Source organism: Bombus affinis, chromosome 10, assembly GCF_024516045.1.
Source record: "Bombus affinis isolate iyBomAffi1 chromosome 10, iyBomAffi1.2, whole genome shotgun sequence".
Taxonomy (NCBI): Eukaryota; Metazoa; Arthropoda; class Insecta; order Hymenoptera; family Apidae; genus Bombus; species Bombus affinis.
Window position 1 is genome coordinate 13,533,723 of NC_066353.1, and position 16,833 is coordinate 13,550,555.

General features: G+C 29.9%; 4 protein-coding genes across 8 annotated transcripts; 1 reads left to right on the forward strand and 3 right to left on the reverse strand.

Annotated features, from left to right (window-relative positions):
- Positions 1 to 48: 48 nt before the first annotated feature.
- Positions 49 to 3,904, reverse strand: LOC126920915 (RNA-binding protein 45). Of its 2 annotated transcripts, none has more exons than XM_050731917.1 (6): positions 3,624 to 3,904; positions 3,335 to 3,449; positions 2,442 to 3,232; positions 2,136 to 2,368; positions 1,908 to 2,039; positions 49 to 162 (listed from the first exon to the last, which is right to left on the reverse strand). In XM_050731917.1, exons 1-5 carry the CDS (start codon positions 3,820 to 3,822, stop codon positions 1,926 to 1,928), a joined length of 1,452 nt encoding a protein of 483 aa, XP_050587874.1. In that variant the 5' UTR covers positions 3,823 to 3,904; the 3' UTR covers positions 49 to 162; positions 1,908 to 1,925. The 2 variants fall into 2 exon arrangements, with proteins under 2 accessions (XP_050587874.1, XP_050587875.1); XM_050731918.1 differs by lacking the exon at positions 49 to 162 and adding an exon at positions 267 to 1,766.
- Positions 3,905 to 4,781: 877 nt separating this feature from the next.
- LOC126920916 (6-phosphogluconate dehydrogenase, decarboxylating) lies at positions 4,782 to 7,784 on the reverse strand. Its single transcript, XM_050731919.1, has 5 exons — positions 7,608 to 7,784; positions 7,060 to 7,283; positions 6,168 to 6,412; positions 5,464 to 6,089; positions 4,782 to 5,391 (listed from the first exon to the last, which is right to left on the reverse strand). The coding sequence occupies exons 1-5, from the start codon at positions 7,616 to 7,618 to the stop codon at positions 5,049 to 5,051; spliced, it is 1,449 nt and encodes a 482-aa protein (XP_050587876.1). The 5' UTR covers positions 7,619 to 7,784; the 3' UTR covers positions 4,782 to 5,048.
- Positions 7,785 to 8,367: 583 nt separating this feature from the next.
- LOC126920929 (ADP-ribosylation factor-like protein 5B) lies at positions 8,368 to 12,085 on the forward strand. Its single transcript, XM_050731941.1, has 3 exons — positions 8,368 to 8,934; positions 9,599 to 10,043; positions 10,118 to 12,085. The coding sequence occupies exons 1-3, from the start codon at positions 8,889 to 8,891 to the stop codon at positions 10,164 to 10,166; spliced, it is 540 nt and encodes a 179-aa protein (XP_050587898.1). The 5' UTR covers positions 8,368 to 8,888; the 3' UTR covers positions 10,167 to 12,085.
- A 42-nt stretch (positions 12,086 to 12,127) lies between these two features.
- LOC126920918 (probable citrate synthase, mitochondrial) lies at positions 12,128 to 15,673 on the reverse strand. Of its 4 annotated transcripts, none has more exons than XM_050731921.1 (4): positions 14,939 to 15,673; positions 14,706 to 14,861; positions 13,217 to 14,134; positions 12,128 to 13,128 (listed from the first exon to the last, which is right to left on the reverse strand). In XM_050731921.1, exons 2-4 carry the CDS (start codon positions 14,829 to 14,831, stop codon positions 12,859 to 12,861), a joined length of 1,314 nt encoding a protein of 437 aa, XP_050587878.1. In that variant the 5' UTR covers positions 14,832 to 14,861; positions 14,939 to 15,673; the 3' UTR covers positions 12,128 to 12,858. The 4 variants fall into 4 exon arrangements, with proteins under 4 accessions (XP_050587878.1, XP_050587881.1, XP_050587880.1 ...); XM_050731924.1 differs by lacking the exon at positions 14,939 to 15,673 and adding an exon at positions 14,481 to 14,514 and having other exon boundaries at positions 14,706 to 14,850; XM_050731923.1 differs by lacking the exon at positions 14,939 to 15,673 and adding an exon at positions 14,371 to 14,514 and having other exon boundaries at positions 14,706 to 14,850.
- Positions 15,674 to 16,833: the final 1,160 nt, after the last annotated feature.

Here is a 16,833-nt window from a genome sequence, read left to right on the forward strand (position 1 = left end):
TCTTCTGATCGCCATAATGATCTCCGTCCAGTAATAAAAAGGAGGAACTATATAAAATTATAATTTATTCTTTATATTTTGTTTTGTATATACAATAATAGTAGTATCTTACTCTGCTATATCACAGTCATCAGGTACACATCTTTGAATCCTTGAGATATCCTGAAAGTTAACAGAAAAAACACGTCAGGTTAATAAATTATAAACATAGTGTAAAATAGGATATTCTGTTCAGTGTGAAAAAAAAAAATAAGTGGAAGTCAGTGTGAGGTTTTGAATACTTAATGTGTATTTTAATATCACCAAATAAACAAGTCAGTTACAGTCTCCTAAAACATCATTGCGTATGGTCATTGAGTAGAACAGTCTAACACATGTACAAAAGTGTCCATCATAAAACGTTCATGTTGTGCGTCAATTATTGGTATTTGACAAATGTGATTATGGACATAATATTGATTTCCTAAGAAAACGTATCTTTTTTCCAGGAAATTTGGTCTAATTATAGAAAACAACATATCAGTATATTTTATACACAAACATATGTGATACTGAAATGATTCCAAAACAAGATTTACTCATAATACTTAAATGGAAAATTTTGTTATTATCCGCATCGCTTCTGTCTGCAATTCTGTAATTACATAAATTAATTTTGTTTTTACAGAAATACGTAACATAATTAAATCTGATTAATAATACATAATTTTAAAATAAATTATGTACATCTGGCGTAATTAAAATTAAGATTATTGTTGTAAGCTACAATAAAACAAAATATACATTTAGTCAAATATAGTTTTAATCTACACAAAAATATTTTTCAAATACGCTTCGTTATATTTATATTCGCAATGATTTATATCACGTAGAGTTGTAATCCATAAAACCACATTTGAAAAGTATTTAAAAATAAAAATATTATTCTGCAGAATATATCTTGTTTTGGAATTTAAATTCTACGAAATATATTATTATTCGCAATTATGAAAATATTTCTTGAAACAGACACTAGAAATAAATTGCTTTACGTTTTCTTCCATACATACTATATCTAATAAAAGAATAGTACAGAACTATTGGATATAAATTATAAAGAAAAACTTGTTTTACTAATCCTAAAGCAGGTTATATTATAAAGCCTGTGCGAATAGATAAAATTAATATTACAATTAATAATTACATATTTCTTGTTTTACAATTAAGAATATAAAATATTAAAAGATAATTTCATTTTATGTTCTCTATTTTAAAATTATTCAATTCTCTTAATCATTAATGTATAAATTCATTCTTTTCTTTTTATAAATTTGTTTGAATAAATTTTCATTTCAGTATAATTTTAATGCAAAAGTATATATGCATTGAGAAATACTCTTACCTCTGATTAATGTCTATAGTACATTATCATACAACAATAAACACCTCGAGTATACTCGATATCATATACCTTCCTTGCGCTAAAGATACAAGTTCCAAATTTAACTAATTTCTTGTGTTTTATATGTCCTTAACTAGAATATTTAAGATCACTTTTCGCACAGGCCTTTTAAAATAATAAAATTAGGAAGTCAGGTGTACGTGTAACGACATGTAAGGATAAAGTAAAGTATCGTTAAAGTTTCAGTAATGTTGAAATCGCGAACGTAAGCGGTAGTTAAAAGTAGGTAGTTGGAGTTTCCTTGGATGCGGGCCCGACGTGGTCAAGTGAGTCTTAAAATTCGTCTCTTTTATTGCGTGCGTCCAGCTTGTGTATACCAGTCAGTCTGTGAAGACAAATAGAAAAATTACATTTTCTCCTGTTTTTCGAGTAAAGTAATCGTCAGTTACAACGTCAGGGTGTTAATATTTAATTGCCTCTCTCTTTCCCTCCTTTCTTTTTGCCATGTACTCAGCGATTTACTTACGAGGTATACAAAAAAAATTTAATTTTCGTCTTCGTCCGTTCGTAGTCGTTTCCTACGATCTTCACCAACATTACGCTCTTCTGCTTCTAATACTTTTAATCGAGATCCACAAATTTCTTGTCCATGTAAAACCTACGGTTATTATTTTATCGACTGATTATTACTGTTTAACTGTCTTATTTGTTTAGAAAAAGTCATTATGATGAAATAAAGCATGATAAAATATACCTCGATTGCTTCATTTGCACTTTGCACACTGGCATACTTTGCATAACCACAATTTTTCCCCGGAAGCATGTAAACATCTATAAGGTTCCCAAATCTACAGAAAGCATCTTTCATTGCATATATTGGAGGTACTGGAGGTCCACATACAATGAAACACCTTTTAGCAACCTCTGCATCTATACTAGCCATTGGTTGCACAGGTGGTAATTTCACACACATCGAATGCTCTAAACCTAATTATGTAAAAATATAATTAAACAAAAAAATCATACATTATCACATTATGTAGATAAAATAATCTCTCACTTGGTGCAGTTAATCCTGCAGCTTGAATTAAAGATGTAGCTTGAGCAATAGTTTCAGCTAAATGTGCCAAATCTGTCCTAGCACTAGCAATTCCAGCAGCAGAACTACCAGGTTTTATTGCATTTTTTGGTGGAGCACTTGATAAATCCGGCTTAACTATCATCCTGTGACCAGGAGGATATTCAAAACCATGAAACTTTTCTCTTGCATATGCTGCTGCACTAGGATTAGAATATACTACAACAGCCTGACCTCTTGGCATTCTATATCGTACGTCATTTTTCAAATGACAATAATCCAATCCAGGTACAATGTCAAATAATTTCCATAATTGATCTTGGTTCAATGCTGGATGTGCAATTACTTGCAAATGTGTATAACCTTCAGAATTAGGATAATTTGTGGCAATTTCTAAACTAATACTGCTCTTTCCAAAATTTGATGAACTATAACCTCCACCAGCGCTATCATAATGAGAAGATATTCCATTGTTGTATTTCACATCAATATGTTCAGGTTTTGGTTTTTTTGGTTCTGCAAATACAGCCTTGTATTTTCTATCACATTCTTCAAATGCTTTCGCTGCACTAGATACTTTTTGAAATTTTACATAACCAAAGCCTTTTGATTCATTCGTATTTCTGTCTTTAACTACTGTTGCATATTCTATAGATCCAAACTTTGAAAATTCTCGATGAAGTTCACCATCTGTCATAGACTTAGGTAATACACAAAAGAGACGGACCCATCTTTCTTCTTCGTTTGTTTCTCTGACAGATCCTTGATCACGACTGTAACAAATATCTAGATTTTCACATTTATCAACAAATAAATATATCAACAAAGAATAAAATCTTTCAAAGATATTTTGGAATAACTATTATAATTCTTACTTTGAAGCAATCATTACTTTAATAGGTCTTCCAACAGAACCCAACATTTTTCCATTCATCTCTTCAAGAGCAAAAGCTGCCTCTGATGTTTTTGAAAATTTAATATATGTGACTCCTAGATAAACAAGACACATTACTTTTCAAATGTTTGAATAACTCGTAAAAAGCATATAAATAAACAATTTTCCTAAATAAAAAATATGTATATAGATAAATTTAAAAATATGTAAAAGATGATTAAAAAGAAAATAAAGTCTTATTGATTTCTTGTGTAGACAAGAGAAATTACCTTTATTTTCCCCCGTTGTTCGATCTTTCACTACCCAAATATCTTCGATCTTCCCAAACTTTTCAAAAGCTTTTCTAAGATCATCTTCTTCAAGACTTTTGTGGCATATAACAAATAAACGTGAATTCGGTGGATCATCATTTTTTGATCTTAAATCCGTTTGCGAATAGTATGAATCCCTTTCCCTGTGGTCAGCCATTTTGCAAATGAATGATGCAGACTACGTCGCCCGTCTATGGTCAGTAAAACCGATGTGCTTCAGGGACGGCTCAAATAGGGTTCTACAAGATTAGTTTCTCACATATATGTAAGTAACGTATGTACATAGGTATGTAGTATTAGAGTATTTTTCAGAATTTTATAGATGAAATATACTACAAAGTATTAGTTATACTCTTAATATTTTCTAAAATTCATTATTATGAAATTACAATAAAAGCTTCCTTTACACTTCTATCTAAAAGAAAGATACATACATATTACTTAAAATAAACCAAATATTATGTTTATTAAATTACTAACGTTATCATACAATCGTATAAATTGAAATTGATGTTATTTGAGTACCAATGAAAATAAGGAAGACGTATATAATTATGCTAATTACATATAATGTATGCTAGTTTAAACTATATGAAGTTTTATTTAACTTTGGTGAATCATGGCGCGAAATTATTTTTACTTGGATTTCCATTTTAGTCAATATGAGTATATTGTCAATCTAAATGTTACATTCTTATTAAGCCTTTTAATTTAAAATTAGGTGTTTAATAAATTTTGTTAATATACTAAAAAAGTTATTTAAAATCACATACATTTATTGTTATTTGAAAATGTAACATAGTTATAATTGTAACGACAAATAGGTTAGATAAATTACTTCCGCATTGATTTCACAAGAATGATGAGCGACTCCACAAGTCATGCTCTACTATTTTTTCATAATACAGACTTTCTTATACGAAAGCATATGTACATAGGTAGGTGTATGTTAGAAATTATTACTGCTTTCATTTCGTGGATAAATATACAGTTTGCTGATACACACGCGCGCGCGCACGCACTCACATATATATGTATGCAAGTGTATATGGGCCTATCATTTTATTGTATAAAATTGTATGTATGTATATTGTATTTTAGTAAAGTAATGTATCATAGAAGAGTAATAATCTTTATTTTTTAAAAATATCAGTTTATAATTTAAGAAAGAACAAATAATTTACACACATATACAAATGTATGTAACATATTTTTTTAATAAACTTGTATCTTTTTAAACAAAATATTTTCAGCAGTTTTACATAACCAATTATTATTATTAGATCTAATACATATTGATAGATTTATCAACCATAACATTAACCTCAACTGTAACATTAACTGTATGTACATTTTATTAGCATAAAATTATGTTAGTAATTATTATACATCATATGTAGATGCAGATACATTTCCACCATGTCCAGTCCAATTAGTATGTACAAATTTTCCTTCTTGGCCAAGTAATTCATACGTGTGAGCTCCAAAGTAATCTCGTTGAGCTTGAAGTAAATTTGCTGGAAGTCGAGCTGTTCTATAGCCATCATAGAAAGCTAAAGCAGTTGATAATGCAGGAGTTGCTATGCCTAATGTTACAGCTGTAGATACTACTATCCGAGCACTAGCTTGACATTCTTTCATTGCATTAGCAAAGAAATCATCTAATAATAAATTGGAAAGTTTTGGATTCTTTTCAAATGCTGTTTTTATATTTCCCAAAAATGCACTAAAAGCAAAAATTGAATGATAAGTTATTGTTACTAAAATTATTATAAAACTTCCATAAAGATCTGTGTACCTTCTTATAATACATCCTCCTCTCCACATAAGAGCTATACCACCATAATTCAAATTCCAATTGTGAATTTTAGCAGCCTCTCTTAATAACATAAATCCTTGTGCATAGGAAATAATTTTGGAGGCATAGAGAGCTTTCTTCAAATGCTCTAGAAACTGTTTCTTGTCGCCTTGATATATAGCATCAGGACCTTGCAATACTGAGCTTGCTTCTATTCTTTCACTTTGTAAAGCAGAAAGGCATCTAGCAAAGACTGATTCTCCTATTAGAGTTACAGGTACTCCATAATCTAGTGCTGCAATAGCTGTCCACTTCCCAGTGCCTTTTTGACCAGCTGTATCCCTAATTCGCTCTAATAAATATCCTTTTTCATCCTTATATTTAAGGATATCTTTCGTAATTTCAATTAAAAATGAGTCAAGTTCTCCTTTATTCCAATCTTCAAAGACCTGACTCATCTCTTCTGGATTAAGTTTTAAACCATTTCGCATAATGTGATATGCTTCGCAAATAAGTTGCATATCACCATACTCAATACCATTATGTACCATTTTTACAAAGTGTCCTGCACCTCTTTCGCCAACCCAATCACAACAAGGTTCTCTATTAACTTTTGCGCAGATTGACTAAAAAAATATGTATACTTAAGTAATTTATATTATATACTAAATAAATAATTATATTTCAATGCTAAAAAAAATCACCTGAAAGATTTGTTTAATATGTGGCCAAGCTTTGGGATTTCCACCTGGCATTAAAGATGGTCCATATCGAGCACCATCTTCACCTCCACTAACACCGCTACCAACAAATAAAATTCCTTTCTTTTCTAGCTCCTTAGTTCGTCTATCAGTATCCTGGTACTCAGAGTTACCACCATCAATAATAATATCTCCAGGAGACAATAAAGGTACTAATTGTTCAATAAATGCATCCACAGCAGCGCCAGCTTTAAAGATGATATAATATTGTAAATGATTATTTCAATTACATAAAGTTCTCAGGCAAACTATATGAAGAAAATAAGAGGAGAATGGTAGACTTGACCTACAGTGAGAGTTATAAGGATACTATCAAAGCCATAGAACTAAAAAGATTTAAATATTTGGATATGAAAATACTGCTTCTACTAACAAAATTAATGCACAAATAAGATTAATAGGGAAATTAGGATGAGTAATGATAATTGAAAAGAGTTATAAATACAAAATAAACAAAAGTACAGAATATAGAACATGCAATAGGAAAAAGATAGAAATTAGAAGCCAAATCTTAACTAAATGGCCCATATACAAAGAAATAAGATCAAAATGGATAGAAAATGGTAAACTAACATAGATTTCAAAGAGTTATGATCCCTCTGCTTAGAACATTAGAAAGAAAACAGAAATCCAAAAAAGACAAGAAGTATATCACTATATACCAGTTAACAAAAGACTGAAAGATATACAAACTATACTAAGTATACTACCTAAAACACACAGTATCACTACAAATACACATCTAAATACAAGTTTAGGAGTAGTAATAGATTTAACAATAGTTTGGGAGATCAAATTCTTGTTCTCGAATTTATAATTTATAACAGAAATTTACCTTTTACTAAAAGCATTACTCTTTTTGGAGATTTTAATTTGTCTACCATTTCTTTCAATGAATATGCACCAATTATTTTTGTGCCCTTTGCTTCATTTTCCAAAAAAGATTTGACTTTCTCTGTTGTACGGTTGTAGGCACACACCACAAATCCATGATCATTCATGTTTAGGATTAAATTCTGACCCATAACAGCCAACCCGATAAGGGCAATATCAGCAACTCTACAAAGTAAATTATGTTTTTTACTAAATTAGGAGTCACTTGAAAATATATCTTTTACATTATACATATCTCATACATTATATGTTACATATTACAATATATACAAATGAAAATTTGATTTTCTAAATTAATTTATAATATTTAGTATAATATTTAGATTATATTTATTCTACTTTTTACTTTTTTAAATTAATTAATCATTTATTAAAATTAACTCGGATAGAAATGGTTATATAAACCACATTATCATAAAAACAATTATCTAAATTCTTTTCACAAATTTAAATTTTTAACATTTCAAAAATAATGTAAAGATGACTCACGGTTTACTCATTTTAATAAGTATTATTTTTCAAAATAAGATGTGCTTTGTTCTCTTTGGTTTTATATCAAAGCAACAAGTGGCCGAATGCTTTCCCACAAAGATCAGGAATGAATGTTCATACTGGAGTAGATTCGACATCAGCCGACATTTCGTAAGCCAATCGCAGTACACAAGGTCAGCATAATGTTAACACACTATGGAGACTTAAAACGTTTCATAATGTTATCACTATTTAGATATATTATAAATGTAATATTAAATGATAATTAAAACAATGGAAAATTCGAATTTTCCATTTTGTTATTTTATATCCTAAAAAACTTAGCTTTTATAAAGATAGTATTTTACTGAATTTTCAAATATTTATTACATTTAAAAAAATTTTACGTTATAGTGTAGAAGAAATAATAACTAGATAAATCTGATTAATTTGTTAAAAATCGTTACTTAAAAATTTATAAATGTTTATAAAATATAAAATATTTATAATTTTTTACAACATATAAAATGTGTAATCTTTTTTGCTCTAAGGCATCAAAATTTAAAGTTTAATTTATATTTTAGCCTATATAATAAAATTGTTGCTATTAAAAGGTTTAAATTAATGTTTGTATCATATTGATCATAATCTTTAACATTACAGTTTATCTTAATACAATATAAGATAATATCAGATAATATCAAGTCTTTATAATTATGTGAACTTCGTTCAGTTACATTCACTATAACTAGTTCCCTTGTTTTTTAAAGGAAAATATAGATAGTGATTCAGCAAAATCGGTTAGGTAATCTTAGTCAAGAGAATTTCATTCTAAGAGTTTTAAGTGTTTTCGTTTTACGCGCGTTTAATTAAGGATTCTTTAGCTCCAATCAGGTTACATATATACAGAACTGACATCGCTTTCAGTTATTGCTAAACGATGATTGGACACATCGAACGTATGGATGTTTTAATTGGGAAAGCAACATGTCGCGATTTGCTTGATTAGATTAGGGAAGGTTTTCGTATACATATTTCTTTCACTTTTGGGTTATCCTTACTGTATTTTCAACAGTTTACAACAGTTCTTAAGTATATATTTCACATCATAATGTATTAATAATGAAGCAAATTTACTACATACATATTGCAAAGGAACTTGAGAGAAAAGTGTACATAACCCTCTGACAATGAAATGTCCCACTTCTGGAACTAAATACATCTTTTTTATCGAGAAAAAGACACTACAGAAACACGATTAAATAAATATTAACTGAGTGGTTTACTGTTTTGATCAATATGGGATTATTATTTGCAAAGTTGTGGAGTCTCTTTGGCAATGAAGGTAAATTTATCATATGTAGTAACAATATTGTGTCACAATTATTGTATTGTTTTATGCGTGTCATCATATAAAATTAAAATTGCAATAAATTTATGCTTAATAATAAGTGAAAAATGATGATCATTTATTAAAATCATATGAGCAAAAGTCGTGTTCCTTCTTTTTTTTTTACTTTGATAATATACAAAAATGATGCACAAAATTTAGCAATAATAAATTTACTCAGATACTATAAAATCTATATTAACTTCATGATTATATTCTCCATATTTATATGCTTAAAAAAGATATGGGTATAATAGCTTTTTCTGATCACAAAAAATTTAATAATAGATACAGTGATAAAAAATAGAAAGTTTGAAATAAATGAATTATAAACCTTGACATATGCTGATGTGAATACAAATTATAGTTACAAGTGTAACTGTTCTTTGTGAGTTTGCTAATTACTCTTGTAATTAATATATTTTTGTTAAAAGTGCTTTAAATTTTCATTGTCCTACTTTAAACATATGTTAACATATGTTTTCTTTCACATTATAAGATGAATACTTAAAGCTTTTGAATACATAATTCAAATAACTATAATTTAAACTATTAAATTTTCTAATTATAATTCATCAAATTTTTATTTAAATGTAACCAAAATCTTTTTATTTTTCAGAACATAAAATAGTTATGGTAGGGTTAGATAATGCTGGTAAAACTACTATATTATACCAGTTCCTAATGAATGAAGTTGTTCATACATCACCAACTATTGGATCCAATGTTGAAGAAGTCGTTTGGAAAAATATTCATTTCATAATGTGGGATTTGGGTGGACAACAAAGCCTGAGAGCTGCATGGTCCACATATTATACTAATACTGAGTTTATTATTATGGTTATAGATAGTACAGATAGGGAAAGACTTGGTGTAATAAGAGAAGAATTGTACTCAATGCTAAATCATGAAGAATTAAGCAAAGCCAATGTCTTAGTTTATGCTAATAAACAAGACTTAAAAGGCAGCATGACAGCTGCTGAAATTTCTAGACAACTAGATTTAACTTCCATTAAAAAACATCAATGGCACATACAAAGCTGTTGTGCACTTACTGGAGAGGGGTAAAAAGAGATTCATTATTAGAGTTACAATCCTATTTATGAAACAAGGTTATTAATGACTTGTAATGTTTTAGGCTTTATCAAGGTCTTGAGTGGATTGTTGGACGTTTAAAAAAGACATGACGTACATTATGAGAATTGATTTTAAATATAATAAGATATCTCAAATGTAAAGTATATGTTCAATGTAAGTTACTGTGCCACTCTACAATTGTACAAATGATATAAGAATGAATGATCTTTTTTCAAATGGTACATTAGCTTCATGCATAACTTAAAGTGTAACTGCATATATTGATTAACATTATTGCTGCAGACACTTAATAAATCAAGTGGTGGACGGGTAAATTTTGTCTCATCTATTAATGTGATATAAGATATAATGGTAAATGATTATGATATAAAACTAAAATAATGTTTTAACTATTCTCTGTGTAAAATATATTCAAAACATTATGTTATAAGAAAATGGAAAAATTTAGAATATCCAGAGTCTTTTATAGAAAATATTGTTGCATTAAGAGAAGTATCTATAGTAAAAATTTTTTTATCTGTGTATAAGAAAATATATATATATTATGAACACTTTACAACAGGACTGCCAAATTTAATGTATGATCTATGAGCACATCCGATTATTTATAGCCATAATTATGCTATATTAAAATTGCAGTCTGAAAGCTATAAAATTTTATTTTTGATTCAATAACAAATGTAGTGAAAATATTGCATGTGTATTTGAAGGATAAAGAATTTAATCTTGATCCCGTCCACCTTTGTTTATATAACAATAAAGATAGACAAGGTATTTTTATTTGTTCTATTGAGTTAATGCGCAGATAAAAATTATTTAGTCTGTGCAGTTTTCAAAAATATACCTATGTACATAGTTTTTTATACTTCACATTAATAGCAAACACTTGTAAAAAGTCAACTTCAATTTAGCACCAATTAAACCACATATTTTTCAACGTTCTGTACAAGAATTTAAATATTTCTTAATACTTGATACTGCAAACATCTTTAAGAATTTCAAGGCAAGTTATTCAACCGATCTAACCAAACATTTAGAAGCAGAAAACTGCTCTGTGATACGAGTATTCAACAGTGAGATGGTTGTTTATTGGGAATATTTAATTCCATTTGTGTGCAAAATATTACAAAGATGTGTTTTATGTATAAAACTCATTCTATTGTAAAAATATATCTATTGTATTCTTCAATATATGTATTATGAATTATTTTAAGTATTACTAATCTCTAACTATCCGATTAACAGCTGTCTCATTTATTTTATTTACTTCATGATTACTTTGTATAGCTAAAAATACTCTAGTATTTGACAATTACTAAAATTTAGAACACATACGTTAGTAACATATGAGAAAGACGATTGTAGAAATTGTTAACATCATCATATGAAAGACAAATGCCGTCTAAAACAAGAGTGAGATCATACATTTAACATTTCATAAGAATAAATAGCAGTTTTCTCATATTGAGAAAAGAAGCAATTAATTGTCTTAACTATGACATATTATTACAAATACACGATATTATAATATATACTGTCGTTAACAAAGCTTTCATTATATAGAAATTTTCAAATACAGTACAAGATACAGGTTGTTTAATTTCGTTACTATATAACTTTCATTATTATATAAGTCATGTGAATCAAATATATGTGTCTGCGTTTAAGCTTTTTATATGATTAGATATTAATCAAACAAAATTTCAAAAATTAACAAATTTAAAAATATTTGTTTTAAATTGGTTATTTTTAATTAATTAACATAGCAAGCACGAAATGTTTACGTGTAAGATTGTTAATTAACATAAGGACTGAGATTAATGTAAAAGAAATTTATCAAACTTTCTTTTATGAAATGTCAAAAAAGAACTATGTACTGTAACATACAATTTCCTATCCTGTTTATCCGATTTTATTAATTAAAATTATGGTATAATACAATGAGATTATAAAACAAATTATGTACATGCTATATTAATTCGAATAAATGAGCAGTAACTTTTCTACATTTCTGTTTTAAAATACTTTTAAATTATATATTTTACTATATTTTATTCCTTCCTTTCATATATGAATAATAATTAAAATGTATAATAAAGAAACAGTGTAGATTGTTTAGAAGGTATCTGCAGGTAATAGAAATTACGAAATTCCGAAGAAACCATTTCTAATGATCTAGTAATCGAACGGCAAACGCTTTGAAAATTTCTTCACCGTTGCGAAAAAATTATTTGTCGTTCTCCACTACTCTTACACTCACGGAAAACTCCTCTCCCACAAATAAAGGTCTACGGAAAGGAGGTGGTCGATACAAGATACAATGATTGGCAATATTATTATATATATTGGTAATATTATCAATTAATAAGTCGACGGACGAGCCGAAAACGAACTTGTCGCGAATGGAAAAACCGAAAGTCGAAAAGATTCTAAATTCTCGGCTGATCAATTTATTTCTTACGTCTCATCACGAGACTGATCCTTCGAGTGGTTTTTGTTAGTCGGTACACACGTGTAAATTCCACCACGGGATCAGACAGCAGTAAATGCTTAGTGATTTACTAACTGTACAATGAATTATGTCATTTTTATTTCTAAAATTGTTATTGTATAAGTTAATAAAAAGCAACACGTATATTTAAAATGAACTTTGTTTACCGTTAATGTACGCATTTTCTTAAAGAGCTTGACAATTAAATTGTATATAAGTTCGTTCTATGTTGAAAAAACGCTAGAAAGCTTTAGTAACTATAATTTTTCACGAATAAGAATGGTTTTCTTTTATTTAGCTTTAACCAATTCCATAAGCTTGTCAGTGCTTATGGATTTGGGTCTTTCTATTGGAAGACCTAGAGCACGAGACCAAACGAGAGATGCCATAATACCAAGAGCACGTGATACTCCGAACAGGACAGTGTAATATTGCATCTCTGTCATTCCATAGCATTGTAAGAGAACTCCCGAATGAGCATCTACATTTGGCCATGGGTTTGCTACCTTACCAAGTTCCATAAGAATGGGGGGAACTACTTTATACATTTGAGCAACGAGCTAGATATATACGAATAAAGTCATTAGTAAGGAATAAACTATATAGAAGCTTTATACAAATATTGAATGAGTTATTCGAGAACTTTACCTTGATTAGTTTGTCATCCGGCACGTGCTTCATTGCATATTCTCTTTGGCATATATATCTAGGATCAGTCTTTCTTAGTACGGAATGACCGTATCCAGGAATAACCTGACCGTTCTTCAGCGTCTTCCAAATAAATTCTTTCAGCTCGTCATCAGTGGGGCTATCTCCGATTTCAGCGCACATCTTCTTTAACCATAGCAATACTTCTTGATTTGCAAGGCCATGAAGAGGACCTGCCAAACCGTTCATTCCAGAGCCGAATGCCAAATACGGATCGGACAATGTCGAAGCCACCAAATGGGTCGTGTGCGCACATACATTTCCACCTTCGTGATCAGCGTGAATCGTCAGGTGTAATCGTAAAAGTTCAGCAAATTGTGGGTCATCGTAACCGAGCATTTTTGCGAAATTGCCAGACCAGTCTCCGTCCGGGTTCACGGATGCCCCGAGTTTGCCATCCTTGTAAAGGTTTCTGTATATCATGGCACAGAGTACGGGTAATCTGGCAATCAGGTTCATTATATCTTCGTAAGTGGCGTCCCAATATTTGGATTTGTGTATACCTGCCTCGTATTCTTTTTTGAATATACTGTCTGTACTTAGAATAGTGAGCGCTGCGGAGAATTGATGCATGGGATGAACCGACTTGGGAAAGTTGTTCAGAGTTTTGACTATGTAATCAGGTAACGCGCATCTGGAGGCCCATTCTTTGGAGATTTCTTTCACTTGAGCTTCCGTAGGAACATCACCGGTAATCAGCAGCCAGAACAAACCTTCCGGAAGTGGTTCGTCTTTGATTTTCGGTAGAATCTTCTGGCATTCCGGAATCGATTTTCCTCGAAATTTAATACCTTCTTCAGGATCTAGAACCGACGGTTCCCATACAAGTCCTAATATCCCGCGCATACCACCATAAATCTAAAAAGTAACGAAAAAGTTATCACTCGATATCAACATTAGGCGCAAAAAGATAGAAGAAAAAAGGGGAGATATGTTCAGTGACATTGATCTCTGACTATTGACTACAGGAGCCGCACTTTAAACTGATTTGAATGTTACTTTCATATCGTTCGTAATCTAATTTTGCATATAAGAATTAGGAACATAAGCATACAACGTATCGTACGAAAAGAAGGAGAAAATATTTTATTTACATATTATTGCATAAGTTTTTTCCTTAGTCAGATCTCGTTAAATTAAACACAAAGAATTCTATCCTCCAGAAAATCATTGAGAAAGTGATAGAATTATTCCGAGAACCTACAAATTTGTTTATATGTACAGTCCTTATCGTCCACCTATGAACATTACAAAAGTTAATACGTATTGTGTTTTCTATGCGCCTTAATCTATTAATATATCATTTTTGTCACGTAACGTTCCGTTCTGGCAATAACATTGCTGTTACGTTCGATAATCTATTCATCATCAGATGCTTAGTAAGAAAAACGAATAATATAGTCAGAATTGCACAAGAAACAAGAATTACCATGTTCACTGTAACGTCTCCAACTTTGGTGGTTCCGTACTTTTTACGGAAAGCCGCGACACGCTCTTGTTCTTTAGGAATTTTCTCAGCCAAAATCTTTTTAAGATCGGTGAAGGCATTGCTCATTGATCTTATGAATAAGGACAAGACTATGTTCTGTAAAAACGAGAAAAAGGAATTAACTAACCGCTGTATTCTGAAATTTTTAAAATCTATTAATTTCGGATACATACATTGCGAGGAAATCAAATGTTTAGCATTATTTTCAATTTATATAAAAACTAATTATTAAGCAATAAAGGAAGAAACTAGAACACGTGCGAGTCGAATTAAGATATTTTCTGCCTTTGTGACGAGGACACACGAGGTAATCTGAAGACGTAAATATTTATTGGTTTCATTGGATTTTCTTCGCTTGACTTGATGGATGTAGTCAAATCCTCGTTATGTACAGAACTTTAAAAATCGATTCTATCAATTTTATTGAACAGTCCTGTACAATTGAAGAATTAGAGAATAGACGCGATGTACTAATTGTCGCGTGGATGTCTTGATCACGAACTATTAACACTGACGTTCGCTATTGATAAAGAAATTTTTTTTCAAAACACGGATTCAATACCATTTTTATATTTCTTCCCTAAATCCATAAGTTTATAAAATAGAATAGTTTAAAACAGTATAATTTTTTGTGATGTTAGAAAAATATTAAAATACTTTTCTGTATACATTTTCTTTTATATCGACCCGACACTATACAACTCTTAAATTAAAATAATATAAATTCTTAACCATTACGAATAATGTACAATTTCAAAACACAAAGTGTGAACATTGCTTCGTGCTTGGAAAGAGTCAACGTTCATGAGAATTTCAATACATCATCCAAGACTCGCTTGATGTCATAGGCTCTCGCGTTATAGTTTATTATCAATGCATGGATCTTGCGAAAACGCGCCGGAAACTCGGTAATATCTTTTCTGCTTGTTTAATGCATATTATTGTTTCCCTTTTTTGAGTTCTTATCAACGCATTCTTATTTTCAATAATACAGTTGATATTGATAAATCTCTTACGTGATAAAATTAATCATGTAGATTTTGACGCGACAAAGAAGAAATTATTTCAGAATTGTATGCGACGGTTATGGCAATGATTATATTATTGGACATTTCTTTTTACAGATGTTTTTAAACTATTAGGTTTTTCATACTTTACTATAGTTGAGCATTCCTATCGAGCACGGGGAATTGTCTGCAGGTCAAAAATTAGGTCAAGATGAAACCACGATGTGAAGATAAAGCTGGTAACAATCTGTAGATTTGGACAATCGTTGCATAACTTGGACCGTTTGATTCCAAAAGCAGAATGAATAAAATCGTTTCTCGACTGTTTCTTGAGCAAACCTTCTCTGTGTATACGATATTGAATTTTTTACATAATATACAGTTCATTCGTTGCAATAATTTTTCATCAATAGTCATCTATGTATGTCAAGTACATTAATATTCATTAAGTGGTCCAATTTGTTTAAATAAATTCCTCTGAGTTGGTCAATATTAATTCGCTTTAGACATTTGATAGAAACTTCATGTAGCGAAATACATGTAATATATATATATATATATATATGCTTTAAAATTTTAATTTGATAGAGTTCAAGCGCAAATGGAAAAACTCGTAACGGATTAAAGCGCGGACCTTGAAGCATCTTATTTTGGTGAGTACGATGAATTTGAAAGATAACTTTCATTCGATACATTATCAGTGTCGAAAATCATATTACATCGTTAGGCGGTTTGCAAACAACCCACGGTAACACCGCGCGTTGTTATCATCTAATTGTACTAAATTGTGCGCGATAATCTTGCAAAAATGCCGACGATTTTGCTACCATAATTCGGTAGAATGTATGGTCATTTGGTACTCATTGAGTAATTGGTTTTGGAATATTTCTTTACGTGGTTCACAATAACGAATCGCTACCTCATATTCAGAAAATTCACTGTTTAACTGTGGCGTTAGAGGATGTCGCGGATAATAGAATTGTTGTAATAAGAGTAAGAACAGTAAGCTTTTTATATTTTTGTTTTAAAATTCTTTTAAACTATATATTGTAAACTATATA